Raw genomic sequence first — 27,355 nt, 5'->3', positions numbered from 1 at the left:
CCATTCTTGTAAGCAACTAGTAACGTAAAACCATATATCAATACATTCTCATTTTCAGATATCCACAACACATCAAACAATAAATATAATATTTCAATGCATTTCCACATTCCACGTACACAATACCGTCAATCAAATCAAATCATTCATCACTCATATACTTTCAGACAAATCAATGTCAGCATGAACCACAAATTCAGATAACAGTAAAACCACAAATAAAGATGACATATATAGATAATACTAATTATTTACTTACCTCAACCTTACAACATTTCTTTCTACTCAATCGCTAGTTGTCAATCCTTTCACCTCACCCCCGTATCCTATAATGAGTTATACCACATACAATTAATATATCGAGAATATCTTAGTTTCTTTTAAATATAATATTGAATATCATTTGTACAATTTCTAATAATTCTTTAATATTTCATTTATATCGAAATACAAATCTTCGTTTTTCCTCTTTATTAACATAATATTTGTTAAATATAATTTTCAACTCATTTCTATGAATTTTCTACCAATTTATCGTTGCTATATAATTTAATTAAGCAACAATACATAGAATTACATATTTCGTTAATCATTCCGATAGAATTGTGTAAATTAGCTATAGTAATATTCAAATCTAATAAATTTAATAATCTAATTAATCAACGATATCATTTTTATATTCAATTTGATATTTAATTCGACACTATTTTAAATAGCCAAACTCATAAAATACTCCGATTAAATAGTACATCACTTAATATAAACAACATTTAATAAATAAACTAATTAAATAATATTATTATATAAATTAATAAGAATTAAAATCATAATCTTCGTACCTCTGTTTTTTCTTTTTCCTTTCAGCCGAAAATGGTGTGTGTGTGTGTTGGCAATGTGTGTGTGTCTTCATTAAAAAAAACAACAAAATAAAAGAAAGAAGAGAGGCGGTGGGCTGGTGGGCCACCCTCAATATTTCTTCTTTTCTCATATATATGTATGTATACATATTATTTACTACTATATATATATAAAATTTACATATATATATTTACTAATATATATCATTAACACATATATATATAATATTATTATTTTATTTATTTAATTAGAGTTTTATAAAAATACCCATCACGTTCCTCCTAAATTTCCTTAGTTAGTATAAGTTGCTCTAAAATATTATAACGAGCTCCAATTTAACCCGTTCAAGTTTTATTATATTCCAATTATGGCCCATTAATTTATTTAACAATTAACTAAGTTTCATAAAAAAATTACCAATTAATCTCCCAATTATATATTATAATTTTTGGGGCGTCACAACTAGACTCTTTGAATCTACCAACCTACTTATCCTAACTAGAGGGATATGACCTAGCTCTTGCATGCCAATCTCTGTAAGTTATGTTCTTGATTACGTTTGTAGTCTATTTTGTCCAATAATTGACTAACTGCTTGATCACAATAGGTTACATAATTGTATACTATTTAAATATGAATAATAATAGCTAATTTTATTTAGTTTTACTACTTTTGCAGTAATGGCCTAGCCATTCCTTAGCTTTAAGACTATATGTCTCAGCATTCTATTCCTTTTCATTTCTGCAAACCATTTGTAGAAACATGCTTGGAAAGAAAGTGCCCGACATTTGGGAATAGTATTCATGTTTGCTCAATAAATTTCATAGCTTGGGTGAAGGGGAGTTCACGATACTCCCTATTCTAATGCCCTTTGGTAATTTTATGTAAACATCATATATAAATTTCTCGGCCAAGGTGACAGGAGCACTCAGAGCGCTTGCATTGGCTGAATTTACCTACATCCTTCATTCTCATTCAGCGTTCGGCACCCTTGCCTTTCACTTATGAGGTCGAAGCATCTAAATCCAATGCCAACAACATGGATTCTTCAATCGTTGCCTCGTATTGCCCTACCATTTTATCAACTCACAAAATGATCTTCTCAATCCATTTAGAGTTTATCATAAATAGGTCGAAGGAGGGATGAAGGGACTTGAGGGATTACGTCAATGTGCATCTCCTTTCAAGGTCATCATTGAGGTCTTAGCGCTTCTCCATAAGGGATTGTATCTTAACCCAATGTTTGTGTACAAACAACCCTTAGTCATCTTGGCTCCAAGAAATGCTTTCTTCACGGCATATCCAATATGCCTATTCGGTGCCTCAAAAATTTATTATGTGGAGCATTTATTGAACCAACAACGTCCAGCCTGTCATAGCACTCATGGATGACAGAAGCAGGTATAACGCTACGGACATTACAATTATTCTTATGCTTTAATCCCGAATGTCAAACGTTCTTTAAGGTAGGACACTTTTTGCAAGTCTGATGGAAGTGGTTTTTCCATGACATAAGCCTAGGTTCAGAAATCGAGGACAATCCTCTGATTTTCGCAGTCAGTAGATTGTGTTCTATAAATAAATCTAAAAAAATAAAGAAAAATAAGAAAATGGTATCTAAGACATACATTCTAAATGCAAAGTAGAAAATTAGTAGATTATTCCAATATTGTTTGGAGTTAGGCTTGGTCTTTAGTCATTAATTTCGCCCACTATTTCTACAAAATCCCACCACTCTCAAATGGGATTTTGGAAAATCCTTTCCTAGTCGGCTTAGGATCCACAAGAATGATTTACCATGTCATGCTTTAAGATTCACATGGAAAAAGCCTTGTGGGAGGTAACCGATGCCATTCTCATTCTATGAGATTCTTAAGATATTTTTGCCTCACCTCTTCACATGATCTCGAGGACTCCATGCTAATCATGCTACTCGGTGTTAAGTCCGACCCATCAACTAAATCACACCTCAATTTTCGCCCCCCATGACTCGTGAGATAGTAAAACAACAACTGTGTTCCTTTGCTCATAACAATAATGCAGCTTTCCGTTCATTCCAAATGTTCCACGATTCGTGCGATCAGATTTGGATAGTGGTAGCTTCCTCATGATATTGTTACGGATGAAAGGCCAGGACAGATTGAAATGCCATTTCGATCCAAGTCCATTATAGGTTTAATATTTAATTAACGTTGGGCTCCACTTATCAATCAAATCACACCTAAACTGTAACCCCCCACGGCTCGTGAGACAGAAAAATAGTGAGCATGTTCCTTTATTCATAATAATGGTGCAGCTTGCCACTAGTCCAAATGTGCCACGACCTGTAAGACCACACCTAGGTGGTGGTAGCTTTCTAACCATATTATTGTGGATGAAAATCTTTGACAGATCAAATCGTTTTGATCTAAGTCTATTTTTGGCCCCAACACTGTAACTTGATCCAACCAAGTGAGAGTTAATTTTTAAGTTGTTTAACCAAGACCTCATCACAAAATAGTATTACATGCATAACATCAAATGCTAAAGCAATAAATAAATCATCGCATGCAACTCTATTAAACACGCCCCTGTGAGATAATCACGAGCCCAACCTATGCAACCCACTAAGCTCGTAGTGAGTCTATGATCAGTTTAAGTTGGCCTTATGTTATTACAAAATATTTTACCCATAAACATATAAATAGGCCTCGTAATATCGTCGTGGGACGCCTTCTCCGTGGGCCTCCTGCTTCGTGGACCTTCTTCTCCATGGGCTTTCTTAAAAATTAAACCCTCACTAAAATTTCTATACTACCCTCATTACAATTTAAAAGTAAACCCCGATCAGAAGTCGGGGGGACTATATTAGGAGAGAGATAGCAAGTCTTATAATTTCAAGGCTAAAAACAAGGAGGGAGAAGATAGCATTCCAACCATAAGCATAAACATACAAGAGGTCATAGGCTTCGTGATCATCAATCCATACATTCCATGTAATGTACATCCCATGTAACACAATAATCCATAATATCTAATACCACATAATAAGTTATACTAAGAAAACACAGGTTCTTAATTTGCAATTAAGGAATGATTGAAAATATGTGCATCTAATGCACATACTAAATTTAATTAATAAAGAAATTTTAAGTTTAGAAGAAATTCAATTTTATTCAAAAATTAAAAATAGCATAATTAATAATGAACGAAATTTTTAGAAATCAAATTTTCGAAAATGGCGAAAAATGGCCCAGTGGTCGATCGTTTACCGTGCAGCACCCGCTACTATCGTTGTCTGCCTGCAGGCATGCGCGTAGCCTACTGTCCACACACAGGCGCGCAGGCTCCCCTACCTGCACGTGCGCCTGGCCGTGTGCACACTGTGTGCTAGCAGCAGCAGATTTTGCTGCAATTTTCCTTTCTTTTTTTTATGTTCAATCATGAAACAGCAAAAATAAAGCATAACCCAAGAAAATTCCCAATTTTTCATATGCTTTAACCATCCATAAACTGCAAAAAACAAACAATCCACTTTCATAATATAACCAATAAATGAAAGCAATAAAACATGCTTCGAAAAGCTGTAAAAGCATGTTAATCACATAACCATCAGCCCCTACATTAAACCGAGTTCTGATACCACTTGAAAGAATCACGTGGGACGGCCAGGGAAAGCGCTAGCGGAAGCGGTGAAATAAAATGCGCAATAACGAAAAATAAATACAAGAATTAAACGAATTCAAGGGGTGTACTCTTGGACTTCCTAGGCATTTGATGTACTATAATAAAAATAAACATGGGGCTGATGTAAAAGGCATGAACCGAAAACACTACGATAAAAGTAGATACCTTTTGTTTTTCACTATCGCTAGAATTGTCCTTCACTTGAGGCTCGAACGTAGCAGCCCTCTAATTCTATTATTTACAAGGTATATTTCTCTTTATTCCAAATAAAGAGACCCTAAAAAATGGTTAGAATTGCACTTTCTAAAAATAAAATTTGCTAACCATTTATTTCTTTCCAAGGAATTTTCTATAGGCTCAAAATTAGTGGGCTTGGCCGATTTTTATCTTTACAAATTTAAAAGCTCAATGAATTTTTATTTGAATCCAATTTAATAAAGATCCAGTTCAATGAGCCCATTTTGTATTTAATCTAGTTAAAAACATAAGCCCAAATTATCCTTATTATTTAATAAGATCCAACTTATTAATTTATAAGGATGAGGTCAATATAAATTAATACCATTAATGTATTCTTGGCCCTTTTTTTCATGCTATGGATCTCTCTTTGTAAGTAATCCAAATACTTGTGAAATTAATTTCAAATTAATTTCTTGTTCTTTTCTTGTGATTTGTGAGTAACTCTTTAGGTTCACCTTTCAGCTAGACTTAGGCTAGTGCCAAACACTATTATTAATTAAATTCAAATTAATTAATAATTGTTGATTAACCCTCAATCAAGAAAGCCCGTCACCATGGTGGTCATCTAGCAACAGTCCATGACACTAGGAACTAGAAAAATTACCATGTGAACATTTAGGCTCTCAAGTCCATACGGCTATAGTCCTTACATTTACCGTCTCCCGGCCATAGTTTAGGACATGGAATTAGGTGTTGGTTCCCATCCTGGACTAGGCGTCTATGCTTAGTACTTGAGATCGCATCACACCAAGTTTCTCGATATAGGAACCTCCTTTTCCTATTCCATCAACTATTGTGGCCATAGATGTATAGAGCATTAAGGCATCTCCAAGTGCATAAGAGATACCCCTGTCAGTATGTGACAGGGGATGGATCCTCTTCTTGGAACTCACTGTCCTTGCTATATACACCGACTGCACTAGACAAGACTTATGATGATCATATCTATGACACAATCACCTCTCGCACAAATGCAAGATATAGTCATCATATGCACATGATTGCCGTAATTTCTCAAGTTTGAGGACTACTCCTGAACTATCGGAGCCAGGGACTCTAGTCATACCGACCAAGCCTTTAAGGCTTCCATATGATGATCCGTGCGTGTTAGTTCAATCATTTGAGCACCTTATCAACTAACCCACTAAAATTGCATAGACATCGAACGTCTGTCGCCGATGAAACTCGCTACTCATCCAATGAATGCAATACTCTATGCAAGTCTCACTAGAACTCTCGATGCCCAATCTTGAGGTTATCGAGTTGGAACATTTCAGACCAACCCTTAGAAGTTGGTTTCATAGCCGTCTTCCAATGCGCAGCCCAACTACATGGGTTAATAAGTGATCTGTGGCCATTTGTGGTGATGTCAAAGTAGTGCTTGATGTAATTTGGTAAGCACAAGATACATATGCCAAAGACGAATACTTATTATATTTGTTGGGATAATATTTCTTACATAAAAATTGCTTGAATAGTTCTCAAAACCACCAATCTAATTGACTTTTGGTCACCTATTGCAACAGAGCTGACATAAAGGATGTCTTCATAAGGAATCATTGGCGTGGTCGGTATGACTAAATCTTCCTGGCTCCAATTGTACAGGATTAGTCCTCGGACTTGAGGAACCATGGTAGTTGTATGTATATATGATGGTTGTGTCTTGGATCTTGGAAAAGAGGACCGTATCTTGGATGTGATCATTACAAGTCTTGTTCTGTGCAATTAGAACATGTAGTGAGAATGTGGGTTTCAAGATAGAATCCATCACCAGTCAGTATATGACAGTCGAGTCTCCTATGCACTATAAGATAGCGCGAGCTCTTAAAATCTGTGGCCACAGTGATTGGTTGAGTAGGAAATGATTTTCTATGTCAACTAATAGAGCGTAGCATCTCGAATTATCGAGCATAGTATCTAGTTCAGGATGGGAACCGACGCCTAATCCCATGCCCTAAATTTAGATCATGAGACAGAAGCTGAAGGACAATACTCGTATAGTACTTGGGAGCCTAAATATTCACGCCAACATTCACCTAGTCTTTAGTGCCATGGATTGTTATTAGACGGCTACCTATAGAGACGTGAATTTCTGATTAATGGTTAATTAAAAATAAATTAATTAAATTAGATTCAATTAATTATGTGTTGGACACAAGCGCATGACTAATTGTGGGGGAACCTAAAGAGTTACATACAAATCACTATGAAATTGGTGGAATTAATTTGGAATTAATTTGAGAAGACACGAATTAATTTAATTGGATTAAATTAATTCAAGGAGAATACATAAATGATTGGATTATTTATTTAATAATTTGTTTGATGGATGTCTCAAGAATTAATTAATTGGATTACTTAATTTTTGTGCTTAACACCTTTAAATTAATTTGATTAACTTATTAAGTTCAGACTAATTCATTGATTGGATCAATTAATTAGTGTTTGTGCTTAGATTTATTTAGTTGGATTAAATAAATTTTTGGAATTATTGTGTTAAAACTAATTTAATTAATTCTTGTCCTATAGACTTTGATTGAATTAAATCAAACCCGGTGCATACTTGAAGTCCAAGCCCATTTGACGGAGGTTGGAGCAAGTTAAGAAATAGTTGAAACTCCTCACCATGATGAACATGATGGAGTGATTATTTGATCATGGTTGAAGGTTACATGCATATGAGTGTATAGGTTGCCTTGGAGGCAAACTTGGTAGTTATTGAATTTTGAATTCAATTGTATGTAATATACAAACCTACACTCATATCCAACATAACCTTATACATGAGCCACGAATTTTCCTCTCTTTTTTCCTCTCAAAATATTCTCATTTTGTTCTATATTAAATTTGATTCAAGATAGAATATAAAACAATTCAAAAGCACTAATGTTTGTTTGTAGTTGTTTTGCCTTCTTGTTTTTTGTTCTATCTAGCAATACAAAAAAGAACTATATCTATTTGTGGTGTGGACAATTTAGAAAAATTCTAATTTGAATTCTCAAGTGAACAGAACGAAGAACATACAGAAAACAACGCACGTTGCTGCTCATCTAAAGAAACAAAAAGGTAAAGTTTCATGTCATATTTCTATGCCTTTTGTTTCATCTTCTAGCCACATCTATAGCATGCTTCTGTTTGTTATTATGCTTTTGACAAATACCAAATGTCCGAAAATTTCAAGGGGAACACCCCTTTGAAACATTCTATTTTTTTTTTATTTCACACTTCCATCGCATTTTCGGGCCATACCGAATCTTTCATAGATAACCCATATAGTTGAATTACGCATTGGATAGCAGCTACGAAACTAACTTTTGAGGGTTAGTCTAAAATGTTTCAAGTCGAGAATCTATACTGGGCATCGAGAGTCCCGTTGAGATTTACTCTAAATATTGCATTCATTAGACGAGTGTCGTATTTCATTAGCAAATATTGCATTCATTAGACGAGTGTCATATTTCATTAGCAACATATATTGGACGTCTATGCAATTTCAGTGGGTTAGTTGACAAGGTAGTCAGCTAACTGAATTGACTCGGGAGAATCGTGGAAGCCTTGGATGCTTAGTTGGTAAGACTAGAATTCCCCGACTCCGATAGTATAGGAGCAGTCCTTAGACTTGAGGAACAATGGTTGTCATGTGCACACGATGGATGTATTTTAGATCAGACTAGAGGTGATTGTCTCATATACATGATCATTATAAGTCTTGTCCAGTACAGTCACAATGTGTAGTGAGGATGGTCGGTTTCAAGAAGAGGATTCGTCCCCCTGTCTCACGAGGCGCCTATCACACAGCGCGTCGTGTGGCTAGTAGTCCGCTGACTACGTCCGCCAATACCTCCGCTCAGCACTAATGCAGCGCGCCGAATATATCAGAGTCGGGAGGAACAAATCACAAAACAGTAAATTTCGCATGAGGATTCAGAAAACCAAATTGCATTGAACTGAAAATGCGTATACAATGATCAACGATGCTAGAGCAAGGGGTTCGCCTTGAGGGGGACTCCAACACGTCACTAAACCAAGCTTCTTGAACTCATTCCCCCCTATAATAGGCTTAAAAAAATAAATCCTATCGCCTACACTAGACACTAGGAAAGCTAAAATTTGCAACTCAAGAGGCGTAACGTCCCATTGAGGAATCTAAACAACATAAAGCAAATAACAAAGCAATAAAAGGCCTACACCTAGGACTCTAAGACTAGTTGGTTGTCCAGCGTCTGTCGATGAAGGCTGAGTGGTCGGCCATGTAGAATGGTTGAGTGGCCGAAGTGCGCGTCACGGGGCCTAGTGAATGGGCAGCCCGTGACATTCTCTCCCACCTGAGATAGCGACGTCCCCGACGCTACGGAAGCATGGTACGCTTCGACAAGAGGTAGAAACGCCTTTAGGTTTGTCACTCGCTCCCAAGTGTTCTCCTCGCTGCTGCATCCCCTCCATTTCACCAAGTACTCTGTGTGGTCTTTCTTCGCGGTACTCGTCACTCGGTGATCTAGGATTGCTTCAGCCACCTTCTCCTTTGTCTTCTTCAATTCGAGTTGTGGGCGGCTGGGTTGATTGCGGGTATCGTCTTCCTTGTCTGCGGAATACTTCTTCAATTGGCTGACATGGAAAACGTTGTGGATCTTCCACCACGGCGGCAACTCCACCTTGTACGCCACCGTCCCAATACGCCTAAGGACAGGCAAAGGACCAATATATTTCTACATCAACCGAGGATCTCTCCACCTTGATGACTTTGACAATTTCGGATTCGGGACCTTCACCAGCACCAGGTCTCCCGCATTGAACTCAATGAAGCGGCGATTCTGATCTGCATACTTCTTCATCCACTTCTGAGCTGTCTCCAGGCAACTTCTAACGATATCAACATTCTTCTTCCACTCCTGGGAGAAACGTCGAGTAAGAGGGGATCTCACACTTTGGGAGATGTCAAGAGTGTGAGGAAGGAGCGGCTGCTGCCCAGTAACGATTTCAAAAGCGCTCTTGTTGGTGGTGGAAGAGCTCTTTTGAACATTGAAATATAGCTGAGCGACATCCAAGAGCTTCACCCAATCCTTCTGTGTACCTCGCACAAAGTGCCGAAGGTAGTCCTGCAATGTAGAATTAAAGCGTTCTGTCTGACCATCGGACTGTGGATGATAGCTCGAGCTCATGGAAGGTGTGGACCCGAGAAGTTTGAACAACTTGGTCCGGAAGACGCCAGTGAATCGGGAGTCACGATCACTGACAATATCTTTTGGCAGTCCCCAATGCTTGACGATGTGCTTGAAAAAGAGATGAGCTGTCCCTTCTGCTGTAACGTGTTTGGGTGCTGCGATAAATGTAGCATATTTTGATAAACGATCTACCACGATGATGATAGAGCCTAAGTTCTCGACCTTAGGCAATCCAGAGATGTAATCCATGGAGACGCTCTCCCATGGACGCTTTGGGATGGGAAGTGATTGCAGCAGACCGGCCTTCTTCTGATGGTCTGCCTTGTCCTGCTGACAAATCAAACAAGTGCGGACATGCGTCTCGACATCGTCCCGCATCTGTGGCCAATGATAGGCCCTCCGCACCGAAGCAAATGTGCGCTCCTGTCCTTGGTGTCCCGCCCAAAGTGTGTCGTGGGATTCGGAAAGAAGTGATTTCCGTAGGTCCCCGCCTCTCGGAACGTATACGCGGTTTTCCTTGGTCATCAGCAATCCATCCTCGATCCAAAAGTATCGAGCCTTGCCCTGCTCGACAAGCCTGATCAGGCGTCGCGCCGCGGGATCTCTCGGTAGTAACTCCCGCACCTGATCCTTCGTAGAGATAGCAGCCGCGCTAGAAGAGAGTGCTGCTATCGACTCCAAGTTCGCCAAGTCCGCCCTGCGGCTCAAGGCGTCTGCTGACTGCTTCCTAAGCTCCACAAGCTTAGGTTGCGGCATTTTGTACGGTGCCCTAGCGGGCGGTCTCGTGCCAGGCACCAACTCAATCTCGTGATCCACTGCCCTCTTCGGTGGTAGCTTCCGAGGCAGCTCATCTGGCATCACGTCTTCAGACTCCCCCAACAGTTCCTTACTACCGCCCGGGGTGGGCCCTGACACCTCTTCCATCTCTTCAAAACAAAGGGTACCCAAGTAGGAGATCTCATCCTGCTTGTGCCCCTTCTCAAACTGCATGGCCGACAAGTTCTTCCCTCCAGTACGTCCGGCCAAGGTAGGAATGACACACGGCTTCGCCCCCAACATCATCAGCGAATCGGCATGAGGTAAGACAGCAGTGCATGTATCCCATAGAAATTCAAGCCCAAGTATAAGCTTGAAGTCGTCCATTGCCACAACAGAAAGATTGGTCTTGCCCTCATAAGCACCAACCTTAATCAGCACAGACTTGGCTACACCGGCAATGGGTTGTGCAGCCGAGTTGATCGCCTTCACACGCCCAACTCCCTTCTCCAGCACGAGCCCGAGTCTCGCCACTTCGGCGCTCGCAAGGTAGTTGTGAGAGGCTCCAGTGTCGATCATGGCTCGAATCGGCTTGCCATGAATCTTCACATCAACGAACATCAACCCTTTCTTCCTAGGAATCCGGGGCTGAACTTCTTCTTCTTTCTGTTCCGGCTGTTCCACAGTAAGAGCCGGGACAGTCTTTTTCGCAAGGGGTGGCACAACTCTCTTCGCCACCACCGTAGAGAATGTGTTGCACCATTGGTTTACGGCCCCCAAGTTGTCCTCATCCTCCTCCGTGTCATTCTCACCACCTGCCTCTGCTTGTGGCTCCACACTCTTTGAGGACGACCCCTTGTCGGTAAAGGTCGTTGCCGATGCGTTCAACACCTGTCTCTTCGGGCAATCCCGATACATATGCGGACCATCGCAGATCAAACACCCTCTCCTCCTCTCGGGTGCTTCCTGCCTGTTCTCCTGGGGCCTGTTCCTGTCCGAACTGCCCTGTGAGCCATTCTGAGAGTGGGGCCTCTGGTCTCCCCCACCTCTGCTGAAATTATTTTTGAACGATTTCATCCCATTCCACTTACTCCGCTCAAGACTAGGCGTCGCTTGCCTATCCTTCTGAGTCTCCAGGTTGAAATCTGCCAAGCGTTCGGCCGCTATAATAGCCGAACTCAAATCAGTCACTCGTTGCCTCTGCAACTCGTTTCTCGCCCACTGTTTCAAGCCTTCCATGAAAGTGAACAGCTTGTCTGCCTCCGACATGTCTCGGATGTTCAGCATCAGCGCTGAGAAAGCTTTCACATATTCCCGCACGGAACCTGTATGTTCAAGCTTTTGCAATGCCCTCCTGGCATTGTACTCCACATTCTCGGGGAAGAACTGCTCTCTGATCGCCTCCCGTAGAAGAGCCCACGTGTCGAGCTGTATTTGATGAGCCTGGATTTCCGCAAACTTGGTCCGCCACCACAGCTTTGCGTCACCAGTCAGGCACATGGTCGCAGTAGCAACCTTCCTTGCCTCGTCCCGCACGTCTGCCGCAAGGAAGTACTGCTCCATGTCGAAGAGGAAGTTCTCGATCTCCTTCGCATCACGCTCACCGCTATAGGCCTTCGGTTCTGGTATTCGAAGCCTAGCACCGGGGTCGTGAGCAACCATAGGCGTGCTACCCACTGCACGCTGGAGCAGCCCAATCTGAATGGACATCTGCTCCATGTCACGCCGCATATCGGCAATGCTGTCGTTTCCGAATACGCCAGCCATCTCCTAAATCACGTGCCGACATTCGTCCAACTCCGAATTCAGCACTGTGATCTCAGATTCCAGGGAAGAGACCTTCGTCTCCAATTCCACCAACCGGGAGTGTCCGTCCTCCGGGTTCTCAGCTCTCTCACTGGATGAAGCTGCGGCATGTCGCGGGCTTTCCGGATCTTGCCCCGATGCCTTCGCAGCAGTAGCGGTGCGCCTCGGAGCTATATCGGCAACGAGGCTCTGATACCACCTCTCACGAGGCGCCTATCACACAGCGCGTCGTGTGGCTAGTAGTCCGCTGACTACGTCCGCCAATACCTCCGCTCGGCACTAATGCAGCGCGCCGAATATATCAGAGTCGGGAGGAACAAATCACAAAACAGTAAATTTCGCACGCGGATTCAGAAAACCAAATTGCATTGAACTGAAAATGCGTATACAATGATCAACGATGCTAGAGCAAGGGGTTCGCCTTGAGGGGGACTCCAACACGTCACTAAACCAAGCTTCTTGAACTCATTCCCCCCTATAATAGGCTTAAAAAAATAAATCCTATCGCCTACACTAGACACTAGGAAAGCTGAAATTTGCAACTTAAGAGGCGTAACGTCCCCTTGAGGAATCTAAACAACATAAAGCAAATAACAAAGCAGTAACAAAGCAATAAAAGGCCTACACCTAGGACTCTAAGACTAGTTGGTTGTTCAGCGTCTGTCGATGAAGGCTGAGTGGTCGGCCATGTAGAACGGTTGAGTGGCCGAAGTGCGCGTCACTGGGCCTAGTGAATGGGCAGCCCGTGACACCCTGTCAACATGTGGCAGTGGTATCTCCTATGAACTTAGAGACGCATTCACGCCTTATAAACCTGTGTCATAGTGGTTAGTTAATAGAAAATCATTTTCTATGTCATACAATCAAAGAAAACGTGGTCTCAAGTATAAACATCCAATTTCATGCCCTAGACTAAGGTCAGGAGGCAATAGATGGAAGGACTGTACCTGTATGGAGTTTGGGAGCCTAAATGTTCACATGGATATGTAGGAAGCGGATCGTCCCGAGAAGCGAGGCGAAAGCTCGAAAAATCCAAAATTAATCTGGGTGTACCCTCGATCTTTTTGTTAGAAAAGGTGACCTGAAAGCCAATTAGATTAGCATACTTGTAATTCATTATGACAATAACTTGATTCCATTTAATATTACTCAGTGAATAAAATAAGTATTCCCTATTGATATTTCATTTGTTGTGCTCATTACATATATGTTTGCCTTTCTTTAAATATCACAACAAAGCCCACATACCACTTTGACAACTATGCAACAGTTAGACTCCGCATTGGACGACGGTCATGAAACCAGCTGCCATGGGTAGGGTCTGACGTGTTCCAAGTCAAGGACCTCGAGAATGGGCGTCGAGTGTCTTATGGAAACTTGCATTAAGAGTGACATTCATTTGATGAGTGTCGTGTTTCATCGACGATAAACGTTGGATGTCTATGCGATCTTAGTAGGTCGATTGGCTAGGTGTCGAATCAACTGAAGTGACTGGCAGGGATCGTCATATGAAAGTCTTGGAGGCGTGATCGGTATGAATCGAATCTCAGGCTCCAATAATACTCGAATAATCCTCAAACTTGAGGAATCACGATAGTCATGTGCATACGATTACTGTATCTTAGGTCTGTGTCAGAGGTGACTGTGTCATAGAGACGATCATCATAAGCCTTACCCGATTCAGTCGGAGTATGTAACTAGGACGGTGAGTTTCACTAAGAGGATCTGTCCCCTGTCAAAACGTGATAGAGATATCTCCTACGCACTTGGAGATGCATTCACGCTCTATAAACATGTGGTCACAGTCATTGGTCGAATAGAAAAACAGGTTCCTATGTCGAGCAATTTGGCGTAACATGGTCTCAAGTATTAAGCATAAATGCCTAGTCCAAGATAGGAGTCGACATCCAACTTCATGCCCTAAACTAAGACCAAGAGACAGTAGACGAAAGGACCGTATCCGTATGGACTCGAGAGCCTAAAATTTCACATAGATATTCACCTAATCTCTAATCCCATGGACCGTTGCTAAATAACCACCCATGGTGACGGGCTTTCTTGATCAAGGATTGATCGAGAATTATTATTTAAATTAGATTAATTAATAATAGTATTTGACACTAGCCCAAGTCTAGTTGAAAGGTGAACTTAAAGAGTCACACACAAATCACCGAAAAGGGATGAGAAATTAATTGAGAATTAATTTCATAATTAATTGGATTACTTACAAATAAGAGGGATCCATTGGATGGAGGAGCCCAAAGATAAATTAATGGGATTAATTTATATTGGGCTTGCCCTTAATAAGTTGGACTTATTAATTAATAAAGTCTTATTAGGCTCATGTATTTAATTAGATTAAATATGCATGCTCTTAATTAGGTCGATTATAATTAAATTAAATTTAATTAAAATTTGTTGGCCTTTGCATTTTTATCTCCATAAAATCTGCCAATGCACCCCTATTTAAGCTTGTTGGAAATTTCTAGGCAAGGAAACAATTGACTAACAATTAACACTTTTAGAAACAATTGACTAACAATTAACACTTTTAGAAAGTGCTATGTTAGTCATTCTTTATTTGGAATAAAGAATATATTACCTTATGGATTGTACAATGAAACTAGACACATTCTAGTACATCCATACAAGATATATATATATCAGTTATTTGATATAACTAATAAAATAATACAACACAAAATAATTCCTGCCCCAAAACATCCAAATTCGGCAACCCCCTCTCAAAGCACACTTGGTGTGTTCCTTTTCTCCCTTGTTCTTTTCTAGCAAATTGAATTAAGGGATCCCATATACCGGTGTGGTATGACGTGTCTTTAGAGGGCTTCTACGTTGAAGTCTCGTGCAAATGAATCAATGAAAAGAAGTTCAAAATAAATCAAGAAAAAGGTAATCCTTGATTTACGTTTATTACACTTCTTGTTTCAATTTTACCATATGCCTTTTTTTGTTTCATTGTTGCTATTATTAACTACACCGACGCTTGGAAACTCCAAGGGTACACCTGTTGGAATCATGATTTTATTTGATTCGGATTTTAATTTACGTATTTTTTAATTACTGTTTTCTCTTGTGCATTCCTAGGCCGATCCACTTGCAGTCTTTATTGCCTTTTACTTTTCCTGGCATTTGGTGTACAAACTAAAGAATCCAATTGTAAACGTGATGCATACCAAGAAAAGAATGAGTAAATAAAATAACATATATTACCCTCGTCGATTTCTTGAACCAACTTCAAGTGTTGAATTCCTTCCTCAGATCTAGATCTCTATGTAGAGATCATCCAAAGATATCCATGCTCCCACTAGGACGATGTAATTTTTTCTCTTTCTAGCAAGAACAATTACAGAAGAAAAAGAGATCAAACAATCATTATTGAATTAACATATCTAATCGTCTTGATTTTTCTTGATCTCCAAGACCATTAAATGATGGAGAGAGGGAGACGAAGAGAGAGACCGAGATTTGGAGAGTAGTGTGTGTTGTGTGTGTGGCTAGGGTTTTAATTTTTGATATTTAGATGTCTAGTCATATACACACATGAGATAACTTAGTTATCTCCAAACAACTCTAATCAAAAAAGGCATGTGGCCAAATATTTCCTCTAAAATTTGGCCAAAACAATCTCCATAGGAAGCCTCCTTGACCTAGCCAAGGTCCTAGGCTTTAGGCTTGTGGTTAATCACTGGACTTGATTAATTAAAATTAAATCAAAATCATGTCTAATGAATTTTAATTAAATTAAATTTAATTACAAGTCCATCGTTCCAATTAAATTCAATCACTGTGGTCATAGATTTTGGCGTAAAAGGATCTTAGAGCATATAGGAGACACTACTGTCACACAACTGACAAAGTACAAATTGTATCTTGGAATCCACTGTCTTTGCTATAAATTTCGACTGCACTGAATAAAGCTTATGATAATCATGCCTCACAATGCAGTCAACGCTGGTTTCCTAATTGATAGTTGATCATGAACGATTAATTAAATTATATTTAATTAATCAATTGAGTTCAACATTAGCGTAAGTCTAGTTTAAAGGTAAACTTAAGGAGTCACACACAGATCACCAAGCAAGAAAAAGAATTAATTTAAAATTAATTTTGGAAAATATAAATAATTGAATTATTTACACATGGGATGATTCATTGGATGGATAGCCCAAGATTAAATTAATTGGACTAGTTTAACTGGACTTAATTAATAAATTAGATTTATTAATTAGAGATGTTTTAGGCTTGTGTCTTTAATTGTATTAAATGATACTGGGCTTAAATTGGTTTTAATTAATTAAATTCATTGGGCCTTGGGTTTATTTTTATTTAATTAAAATGAAACACAATCTACTAAATTAGGGTCAATTGGCTATAGGGTTATCTTTCATTGATGGAAACTAGAGTTGACCAAGTTGCAATTTTGAAAAGTGCAACTTGGGTATATATATATTATACCATGTAGAGAGGGGTTTGCCTTATAGGATCGAGTGGAATATATCTAGACACATTTCCTCTCTCCTACATAAATCATATATATCTGATGATGTACATCATATCACACAAAGTGAAAAACACACAACTCCAACCCTACAACCAAGAGAATTCGGCCGCCCATCTCTCCCTCTCATCTTTTTGTTCTCTTACTCTCTTTGACCTATGATGAATTGTAGAGGTTCAAAGAATTTTGATAAAGAATATATTCTAATTAATAGTATGGTTCTTTTTTATCATTTTCTTCCGAAATGAATTTTGATTTCCTCTAGCAAGGAGATCAAAATCATTCTTTTCTTAGTGTGGTGTGGATCATCTCTAGAGAACTTCTAGTTTGGAGCCTAGGGTGAACAAGTCAAGATACACTTTGTCCCTTGTGATCAACGAATGAGGTAGTTTCAATTACTCACGCATCAATTTTGTCCGTTTATCTATAGCCTCGTATACATGCATTTGTTATTTAATTTTTCAATCCTCTTACTACATCCAACGCCTAGGAACCACCATGAGCACATCCCTTGGTCGTAGAATTAAATTTTAATTATGCCTACTTTCCCAATATTTCATCTCCTCGCGCTTCCGCCATACGTTCCCTGGCCAATCCACTCCCTTCACTATAAACTCTCCTCAGCCACTTAAATTTGAAGATCAGCCTTCTCCTAAGCCTAGCAGCTGATTTTTGGTCTTTCCATGGTAAGCTGACCTAGACAAGGTCAACATGGGCCAGGTTTGGTGCATTTGGACCAGATTCTATCAATTTATCCAACAAATTAAATTGAGCTAAATAACTAATATTGTTGGGCTTATTATTTAATCAAATTGAATAAAATACCTAACAAAGAAAATCCAAGTCAATTAAATATTTATAAGCCCAAAATAAACTTAATTAATTGAATGAATTCAATTCAATTAATTAATTAAACCCAATTAAATATAATTAGTCCAACTAATTATTTTTAGCCCATTTCTAGTTAATAAATACGATCTATTAATTAGACAAGTCCATCTACTAATGAATTAATGAATTCAATTAATTAATTAGCACAAGCATCTTTTAAATTAATCTAATTAGCTTAAATGCCAAATTCAAAATTCAATTATATCTAGTTAACTAAATTTTAGATTATCCATCTAATGAATGACTCGGCATATATGATCTAATCATGTAAGTTCTCCAATAATTAACTTAATCTAATTAAATTAATTATTATCTTTCAAAATTAATTTTAAATTAATTTCATTACTTTTTAAGTCCACCCTCAACTAGACTTGCGCTTGTGTCTGACATAGGTAATATAATTTAATTAATTAATTTTTGTTAACCAATAACAAAAAATAGCCCATTACCATGAGCGATCGTCTAGCAATAGTCCTTAGAGACTAGGTGAATAGTGGCGTGAACATTTACGCTCCTGTTTCATATAGGTAAGGTCTTACTGTCAACCGTCTCCCAGCGTTAGTTTAGGATATGAAATTGCCCATCGGTTCCCATTCTTGACTAGACATTTATACTTCATACTCGAGATGTATTTTACTATGCTAATTAACGTAGGAAATCCCTCAAGTCTTATTACGATAGACTTAAAGAGTCCAAATCATCTTAGATCTCATAGGAGACTCACTGTCACAACACTGATAGGGGCCATATTCTTTCTTGGAATCCATCGTCCACATTACATACTACGATTGCACTGGACAAGACTTATAATGACCATATCTCACGATACAGTCACGACTCGCCAGATCCAAGATACACTCTTCTTATGCACGCGACTCGAATGATGCCTTAAATCTGAAGACTAATCACGTACTATCGGAACCTAGAATTCCAGTCATACTGACTATATGACGATTGTCGCAACTTACTTTAGTCAGTCGACTATCTTGCCAACTAACCCAGTAAAATTACACAGTCGACCTACATCTCCTATCGATGAAACACGATAATACAATACTTAGCGCAAGTCTCTATAAAATTCTCGATGCTCCGTCTTGAGATCATCGACTTAGAACGTATCAGACCTACCCTCAGAATTTAGCTTCATAGCTACCAACCTATGCGTAGTCTAACTCCACTGGTTTACCCTTTTGATCTTTGGGCATTTATTGTGATATTGAAATTTTGTTCGAAATAAGTAATAAGCACAACAAACGCGAATGCTTTTGGTGAGCACTTATTATATTAATCAGAAAAATATTATTTTTCATAAACATTAATGAATAGTTAACCAATCTACTTAGTTTTTTGGTCACCTATTCTAACATAGACGTCACACATCAGTTGTCAATAAAACTAGACACCTTTCATGTGGATACATTACTTAGTGCAAGTCTCTATAGAACTCTCTACATGTAATTTTGAGATTCTCAACTTTAAATATTTCAGATCAATCTTCGAAAATGGGTTTCATAGTAATCATCATATGCTCAATCCAACTTTATTAGTTATGAACGATTTGTGGGCTTCCCTATGACATGAATATAACTCAATATAAGTAAACATGACAAACAAGTACCAATGAACAATACTTTATTTATTTATTAACATTACATGAATAAGATTGTCCTCTACCATATATAGTAGTGGACAATCCATTAGCTTGTCGATCATCTGTTCCAATATTTGAAACTAAGGTGTACTATTTTTATAAGGCTTTAGTACTCCTTGGTTTCATGGATAATTAGTGGTACTCCTTATTTACTTTTTCAATTTACTACTTTCATAGGTTTTTTAAATCGTTATAAGGGAGTAGTACTTTTTGTTTATACTTTCTTTTTTATTTTTTTTCCTTGTTGTGGACTTGTATAAAGGACTTGTACTCTTTTTTAGGCTTGGTTCCTTTCTCTTTTTTTTTTTACCAGCTAGCTTTGATTTAGGTTATGGAGGCTAATTTAGAGAAGAATAGCGAACATTGACGTATTCACCGGACAAAGCAGCACACGATCCCCAACACAACCGTGTTCCAAACGGGTTGGCTAATGGATTTTAGCAAATTAGCATAGGAGATGAGAACTAAATTCAAGACTGATCATATCCTTCTACTAACGTAATCTTTTGATATTGAGGCAAGTATAGTTAATTGGACTTATATATATATGTGTGTACATACTTGTGGTTGTATACTTTATTGTAAAAGATTTGTTATTTGACTAGATTATATGGTTGCTCTATGACATTGTTGTTGTGTGCTTATCTGTGGTTGTGGTGTGAGAAAGACGGATGAATGATCGAGCATTACTATGGTATTTTATTGTGGATTGAAATTGAATGATAAAATTATTGATTGAAATGTTGTGAATTGAGATAAAGAGATAACTTACCTCACCTAAGGCATATTCAATAGTTTTACGATAATATGATTGATGACAAGTTGTGTGTTGTCAAGATGATGTTATCTTTGATATGAGAAAAATGAACATATAACTAGGCTCCTAGCGCAAAGGGTGCAGGGATATTTTGGGTAGCAGGGGATATCCCGTGCTGACGGTTACACGCTAGGGTGGTGTGGGAGTGCTATGTTCAGTGTGATGTTCTGTACTGATATGGTTATACACTCACCCAGTATGAGAATATCACATATGACAGGTACGTTATGCTAGCAATTATATGATATTAAGTGAGATGATAAGAGCCAACAAAACCTTAGGTTAAACGTGGCTCTAAAAGAATGATTGATAACTTCGGTATTATGTTGTGGTTGATAAATGATTCTCGGTATGTGTACCTCTTATATTTGTTGTAGATGCAAAATGAATTTTTGTTGATTGGTCTCATGATATGAAACTTGTTTTACTGCATATGTGTGTATATACATATTTAAAAGTTATTTAGCTATATTTATTGAGTAGCCAACTCATTTCTTGCCACATACTTTTCAGAATATAAGTTACAGTTACTACTAGCCCGATCGGATCATAAGTCGTGCCACCCCTCTTACAAGTTAAGTCAGCAGTGACACCTTGAATTGTAAATTATAGCTATATAATTGTGGAGATACTAGTCTTTCACTCAATCTGTATTTCAAGTTATTGCCTAAGATACATATCGTATTGATAAAAATAGGATTTTCTTATTCATTTAAAATAAAACTTTCTCATAGCATGGATTGTAATTAAGTATATTAACTTGTGGTAATAAAGTGTAATATCGCAGCGGTGCTACGATTATCTTGCTAAGTCTCAATTCAAACTTATTGATGAAAGGTTAGGGTATGGCTCGAGAACCGATTAACGCAGCAAAAATGTAAAATAAAAATTTAAACAAGTAGTAACTAGGATCAAATCCCGTATTCCCTGGCGTTCGAACACTTATAAATAAAAGATGCAAGGCCAATTGAAAATCAAATCTTAACTAGGAATTCTGATCTTTAGATTCGTTGACTTCAATGTTTGAAGCTTCATGAATATTCCACACGAGAGCCAAACAATATTCTCTCCACCCCCCAACAAATCCATCCCGTCGACATGCTAGTGTATCCAAGTGCTACCCTTGGCCAACCACTCGGCCACCACTGAGTGGAGGAGATACAACTCCTCCACAAGTACTCTCTTCACATCTCATAACCTCTCGTCCATAAGCTTGAGCTTGGGCCCAAAATATGGGCTTAGTCATTAAATTAATCACATATATTACAGTCCAAGTCCAACACGATTTGGACCAACCCAATAAATCAATCTCATTAACATGTCAAACTCACCCATTATTAATTACTCAAATTAATTAAATATTTGGATTTCCTATGAAGTTGTAGGCTTTGGAGTACCATATAGGTATAGTCCCTCCATCAACATTCCTTGATCTTAGTCTATAGCATAAATTACAAATCAATTCCCATCCCAGAATAGATATTTATATACCAACCATATTAGTGTTTCTCCCTCAGATAACATAGGAATCCTTTTCTATTTCATCATCAGTTATGGCCACAAACTTTACAGGAGTCTAACACATTTTAGAGAATATAGGAGATTCATATCATCTCATAATAGACGACGAATGCTATATTTTAACTCACTAGCCTCTATACGTTTTCGGCGGCACTCGAACAAGGCTTTTAGAGACCACGTTAAACACAACCATATTTTGCCAAGACCCATATACAATTGCAAAGACATCAAACTTATTTGGAGCGGTTTTTGGAATGATTTTGGAATGGTTGGTCCTTCGTCCTTATAAATGGCGTTTAAAAAATTTAGGAACGGTTCATACACAACCATTCCTATTTGGGACGGTATCTATAACACTATGTGAAAAGTCATTTCTAAAATTGAATTTTTCAAAAATGTTTTATTGTTTTAATTAGAATGGTTTTGATGAAATTTAGAACGGTTACATTATTTTTGTCTGGTTACTTTTGGGAACGTTCTTTATAATACTCGGGCCTGAATTTTAAACTATTTTTATTTGTATCGGTGATGAATATAGGAACGATCTTTGGAACAGTCTTATATAACGATTTTAGAAATGGTCAGACTTAATTAGGAACAAGTATATAGAATTGTTTTAGTAATTGTATTTGGAATGGTCTTTTTTAGATTAGAACACATACTTAGAACTGAAATAGCAATGGTATAAGGAACGGTCAAACCACTATTTAGGAACACTTGACTGAAATGGTTTTAGCAATGGTATTTGGAACGAATAGTGCAGTTTCGGAATACGTGTTTAGAACTGTTTTAGTAATGGTATTTGAAATGGTTATTGTTTATATTTTTAATATTTTCTTTATCATTACTAAAATCGTTCTTAATTTTTTTATTTTATAATCTTTGTAATTATATAATTTAATTATAATTTATAATTTATTAATATACTTAATAAATTTTAAAAAATAAATAAATTTATATATTTTATAAATTTTAATATATAATTAAATTAATTATATTTATGAATTTAATTATTTGAATAAATATGAAAGAATGGAATGTAATAAGCATTATGAAACATGAATAATTAAGGAAAAATATTATATTAATATAAAAATATTATATTAATATAAAAAAATTATATAATTACAAAAATAAAGAAAATTAAAACCTAATCTAATCCCTTCTCGTCAGCGACGTCCATATCGTTCTGGTTCGAGGCCGAGGGCCTATCGAAGGTGGTGCTGTGGTCGAATAGGAGGTGCGCATCTCCCTCATCATGGCCATCATGTTAGCCATCATCATCTCGAGGTGGCCAATGGTGTCCTCCATGGCTGGGTTTGGCGGTGGTGGTGGGGGTGGCGATAATATTGTAAAGGTTCGGCTGGAGACGTGTACCTCAGAACCAAGGCCCGAATACTCGGCTCTTGTTCTTGCCTCCGACTGTAGCCAGCCACATCTGCTACTCCACATTGCCACCAAAGCCTCCGATTCAGCCGGGGCATCATAGTCCTCGATGTGGCCTGAGGCTGACGATCTTCCATGAGCTTCTAGAACATCTATTGCAAAACAAACAAAATTATTAGTACTTTTAACCAAGAATTAATTTTTTAAAAAATAATATTTATAATCTACTTATGGCCACCTCCCTCGCCCTTGGCCCACTTCAGCCGCCGTCCTTCTTTTTCTTGTAGCTCCTTTCAAACAACTCAATCGCTTGATCGGCCGACCGAACTCTGCCCCTTATAGAAGAAAAAACAGTTAGCATCTTATTTATAAAATGATGATAAACCTTATAAAATAATGTTATTTACTTTTGAACTTCCTCTTTCGATGCATGCCGATAGAGGAAGACCCTCCGGCACACAGTCGAGGACGCCGTGGGTTCGCCGCCCAGTTCGCTCGGACTCTTGCTGGTAGTCTTTATTGGCCTAGTGCGCCGCAGTTGGAGCCAGACCTCGTTGACCAGCTAGAGTGGCTTGACCAGGCTGGGGATGGAAAATATCTTCAAGATGTACTTTTTGACCCACATGTGGAAGATTCGAAATATGGATTTATCGTTACAGTCCCACCATTTGCTTATCTACAGTAATAAAATTAAACAAAATATTAGTAAAATTCATTAAACAATTCAGATTCTTCGATCAAACTGAATTAATTTAAATTTATTTACCTTCATGCTCTCGAACTAGAAATGCTGGTGCTCTGGTTGCACCTGCCTCAAACACGGCCACGGGTGGGGAAAGTGTCCCCGCACGACCACATTGATGCGTTCGTGGAAGCGACGATCAGATTTAAAATGACATGTTAATTAGATATTTTCAAGATAAAATAATACTAAAAAAATTGTGATAAACAAAATTTTGATAATACTAAAATTTTTTCTATAAACATATATTTTTTAGGCTGATGTACTGGTGCATTAGTGGTGGGGGGGACTATTGGTGGTGGTGGAGCAACAACTGGTGTGGCAGAGTGCTGCATCATCTCATCAGCTGCTAGTGCAGCTCCAGATGGTCTAGCATCATCTGGAGTCTACGGGTTGGAGGACGGTGCGATCTTGTCAAGTGGTGAGGGTGGTCGAAGGGCTGCTTCCCTAACCTGGGAAGCATCCGAAGGCGCTGATGGAAGTGGCAGGCCACGACCGCGGCCACGATCATGGCCACGTCTTCAACCACGTAGTAAAGCAGGCGTACCACTAGACATGATCTAAACAAATTATTGCGAAGTATTAGTCTAAATTTTTTTATTATTGACATTAATATGTAAATAAAAAAGAATATAGAAATTTTTACACATCGAAAATATTATCATGAAGTTACGATTATTGTACTCATTGATTACGGTAAAATTTATAATTCTCTTGTGCACATATACAAACAGGAGCATTACTTTAAATTTGTTTAGCCTATCATATGAATTTTTTGTTATAATACTACTTAAGTTTATCCTTTTTTTTCTATCAACATTGTCTTTTGTTGACAGATGAAGATGGATAAACTTAACTAGTTCTACTAGCAAAATTCACTTGATGGACTAAACAAGTTTAAAGGTGTAGCACCCCCAACTCGCTAAATCTAATTATTATTATTTCATCCTTTCTTTAATCAGAACTCATTCTATAAGTAAATCTCTTTCAACCCAAAAAATAAATTCTAATTTATCAGCATAATATATATATATCACAAAAGGTATTAGATGTCACCAAAAATTTATATTTATCCTCACTAGATGTGCACATGTACATAACCTCAAGGAAAATCATACCACAACTTTAAACACAAATCTCAATAAAAGACCAGAATATTTAACAACCCAATAATCAAAACTCTGACTTCAGAAGTCACGGCTGACCCACCTAATAAGAACAACAACACAGCTCAAAGTCCAATGTGGCTAGTCAGTGTGACCTATTTCCTAAAAAGTACGTGGCAAGGAATGAGCTGCCTACTCAATAAGCATAACTGATCAGTCTATATGTATACACAGACAAAGATTCACGTACATGCAGTCACACCGACAACAGTCATTCATCATACAGCAACATCAGATATAAGCAGTAATACATACTCACAACTATAAATCAATCCACGACATAATATTCATTCGTTATTATTTATTAGTTAAAGGCCCCACTTACTCTATCTGGAGTACATCAGTCAATGATTTCGCAGGCCATCATCATATCATATACAGCACAGGATACCCATTGTGTGATATCCCCACACTCTTTTACTCCACCTGTGTAGCAATATAGCACAGGACATCACAACAAACATGGTACCCCCACACCACCCCAATGTGTAGCTAGCAGCACAGAATATTCCTCGCTGCCCCGGAATACCCCGGTACCCTACGCGCCATGGTACCTAGCTTAAATCATATATTTTTCATATCTCATTAACAATCACATTATCATCAATCACATTTTCATAAACCATTGACTGTGTTCCCAACTAGGTAAGAATCATCTTTTATTTCAACTCACAATCGTCATTCTATTCTTTATAATAATCACTTCCTCAATAACAACTCCCAATTTGATTTCATCAACAATCAATTATATGATTATTACATAATCATATCCCACATATCTCTACATTACCATCACTTATCACATAGTAACAATTTCACCAATATTATGGTAATCTAACAAATAATCCACAACTAATTATATAAACAATCAATATACGAAAACCACGCATAATAATATAAAGCCAAGTCCACGTTCGTATCCAAGAAACCAATATATGTAATATATACAATACTACAAATACTTATATATATATAAATCCAATTAGCTATACTTACCGTAAATCCCAAAATACTTCGATTCACGAGGGACTGCTCAACCCTCTACATTGTCGTCACGTCCTATAACAGAATGTTATACGTATAATTAATATATTTAATTTACCAATTCACTTAATTAAACCCCTTATATATTTATAACTAGCATTTTTAATAACATCCATAAATTATTTTACCACTGAGACCTCATTTTCCCTCTTTAATAACATAATATTTTTTAAATATAATTTTCAAATCATTTCTATGAATTTTCTGTCAATTTATCGTTGCTATACAATTTAATTAAGCAGTAATACATAGAATTACATATTTGGTTAATCATTGCAATAGAATTGTGTAAATTAGCTATAATGATAATTAAATCTAACAAATCAAATAATTTAATTGCCCAACTATGTCATTTTTATAGCAATTGTGATATTTAATTTAACACTAATTTATCTAGCCAAAATCATAAAATACTCTAATTAAATAGTTCACCACTTAATATAATCAACATTTAATAAATGAACTAATTAAGTAAGATAATTATATAAATTAATACAGATTAAAATGCAAAATCCTTACCTCTCTTCCTCTGTTTTCTCCGCCCAGAAGATTGCAAATTTTCACTTGTGTGAATCGTGTATGCTGTGTGTATGTGTGTTAATGTGAAATGAATAACATACCTATATATATATATTCGATGATTGGGGAGGCGGTGGCAGCACATGCCACGGCCCACCATCTTATTTTCTTGTTTTTTATTATTCTTTTTAAATAATTACTTTTACATCCTTCTTAATTTCCTAATTAATATAATTTGCTCACAAATATTATAGCAAACTTCAATTTAATCCGTTCAAATTTTATTATATCCCAAATTTCATCTATAATTTATTTACTAATTAAATCTAAATTTCTAATAATTACCAATTAGTCTCCCAATTACGTGAAAAATTCTACGGATGTCACAATTCTCCCCTCATAAAAATTTCATCCCCGAAATTTAAGTAACTTACCCGCTCAATGGAATAAATAGGGATATTTCTCTTTCATATGCTCCTCAACCTCCCAAGTCGCCTCCCTCAGGGAATGATGACTCCATCTCACTTTTACCATCGGTATATCTTTATTTCTTAATTTCCTTACGCTTTTATCCAAAATCTCTGCTGGCTCCTCTACATATGTCAACTCCT

At 37.5% G+C, this 27,355-nt stretch overlaps 1 protein-coding gene and 1 long non-coding RNA gene across 3 annotated transcripts in view; one reads left to right on the top strand and one right to left on the bottom strand.

Moving 5' to 3' along the window:
• Positions 1 to 19,911, top strand: part of LOC105179353 (protein CASP) — a 70,810-nt gene extending 50,899 nt beyond the window's left edge. The window contains exons 6-7 of the mRNA XM_088875933.1: positions 7,775 to 7,830; positions 19,878 to 19,911. Coding sequence (XP_088732059.1) covers positions 7,775 to 7,830; positions 19,878 to 19,896 — 75 coding nt within the window. The 3' untranslated portion in view covers positions 19,897 to 19,911. The remainder of the gene's footprint in view (positions 1 to 7,774; positions 7,831 to 19,877) is intronic.
• Positions 19,912 to 22,953: 3,042 nt separating this feature from the next.
• Positions 22,954 to 27,123, bottom strand: LOC105179354 (uncharacterized). Of its 2 annotated transcripts, none has more exons than XR_849275.2 (6): positions 26,745 to 27,123; positions 26,178 to 26,240; positions 24,040 to 24,575; positions 23,681 to 23,949; positions 23,512 to 23,608; positions 22,954 to 23,425 (listed from the first exon to the last, which is right to left on the bottom strand). It is a non-coding gene; the product is annotated as an uncharacterized LOC105179354 (long non-coding RNA). The 2 variants fall into 2 exon arrangements; XR_849276.2 differs by having other exon boundaries at positions 23,512 to 23,602.
• Positions 27,124 to 27,355: the final 232 nt, after the last annotated feature.

Source organism: Sesamum indicum, linkage group LG12, assembly GCF_026168435.1.
Source record: "Sesamum indicum cultivar Baizhima isolate 11 linkage group LG12, ASM2616843v1, whole genome shotgun sequence".
In the NCBI taxonomy this organism is placed as follows: Eukaryota; Viridiplantae; Streptophyta; class Magnoliopsida; order Lamiales; family Pedaliaceae; genus Sesamum; species Sesamum indicum.
Note: the sequence above shows the minus strand (reverse complement) of the source record. Positions and strands in the feature narration are given on the sequence as shown.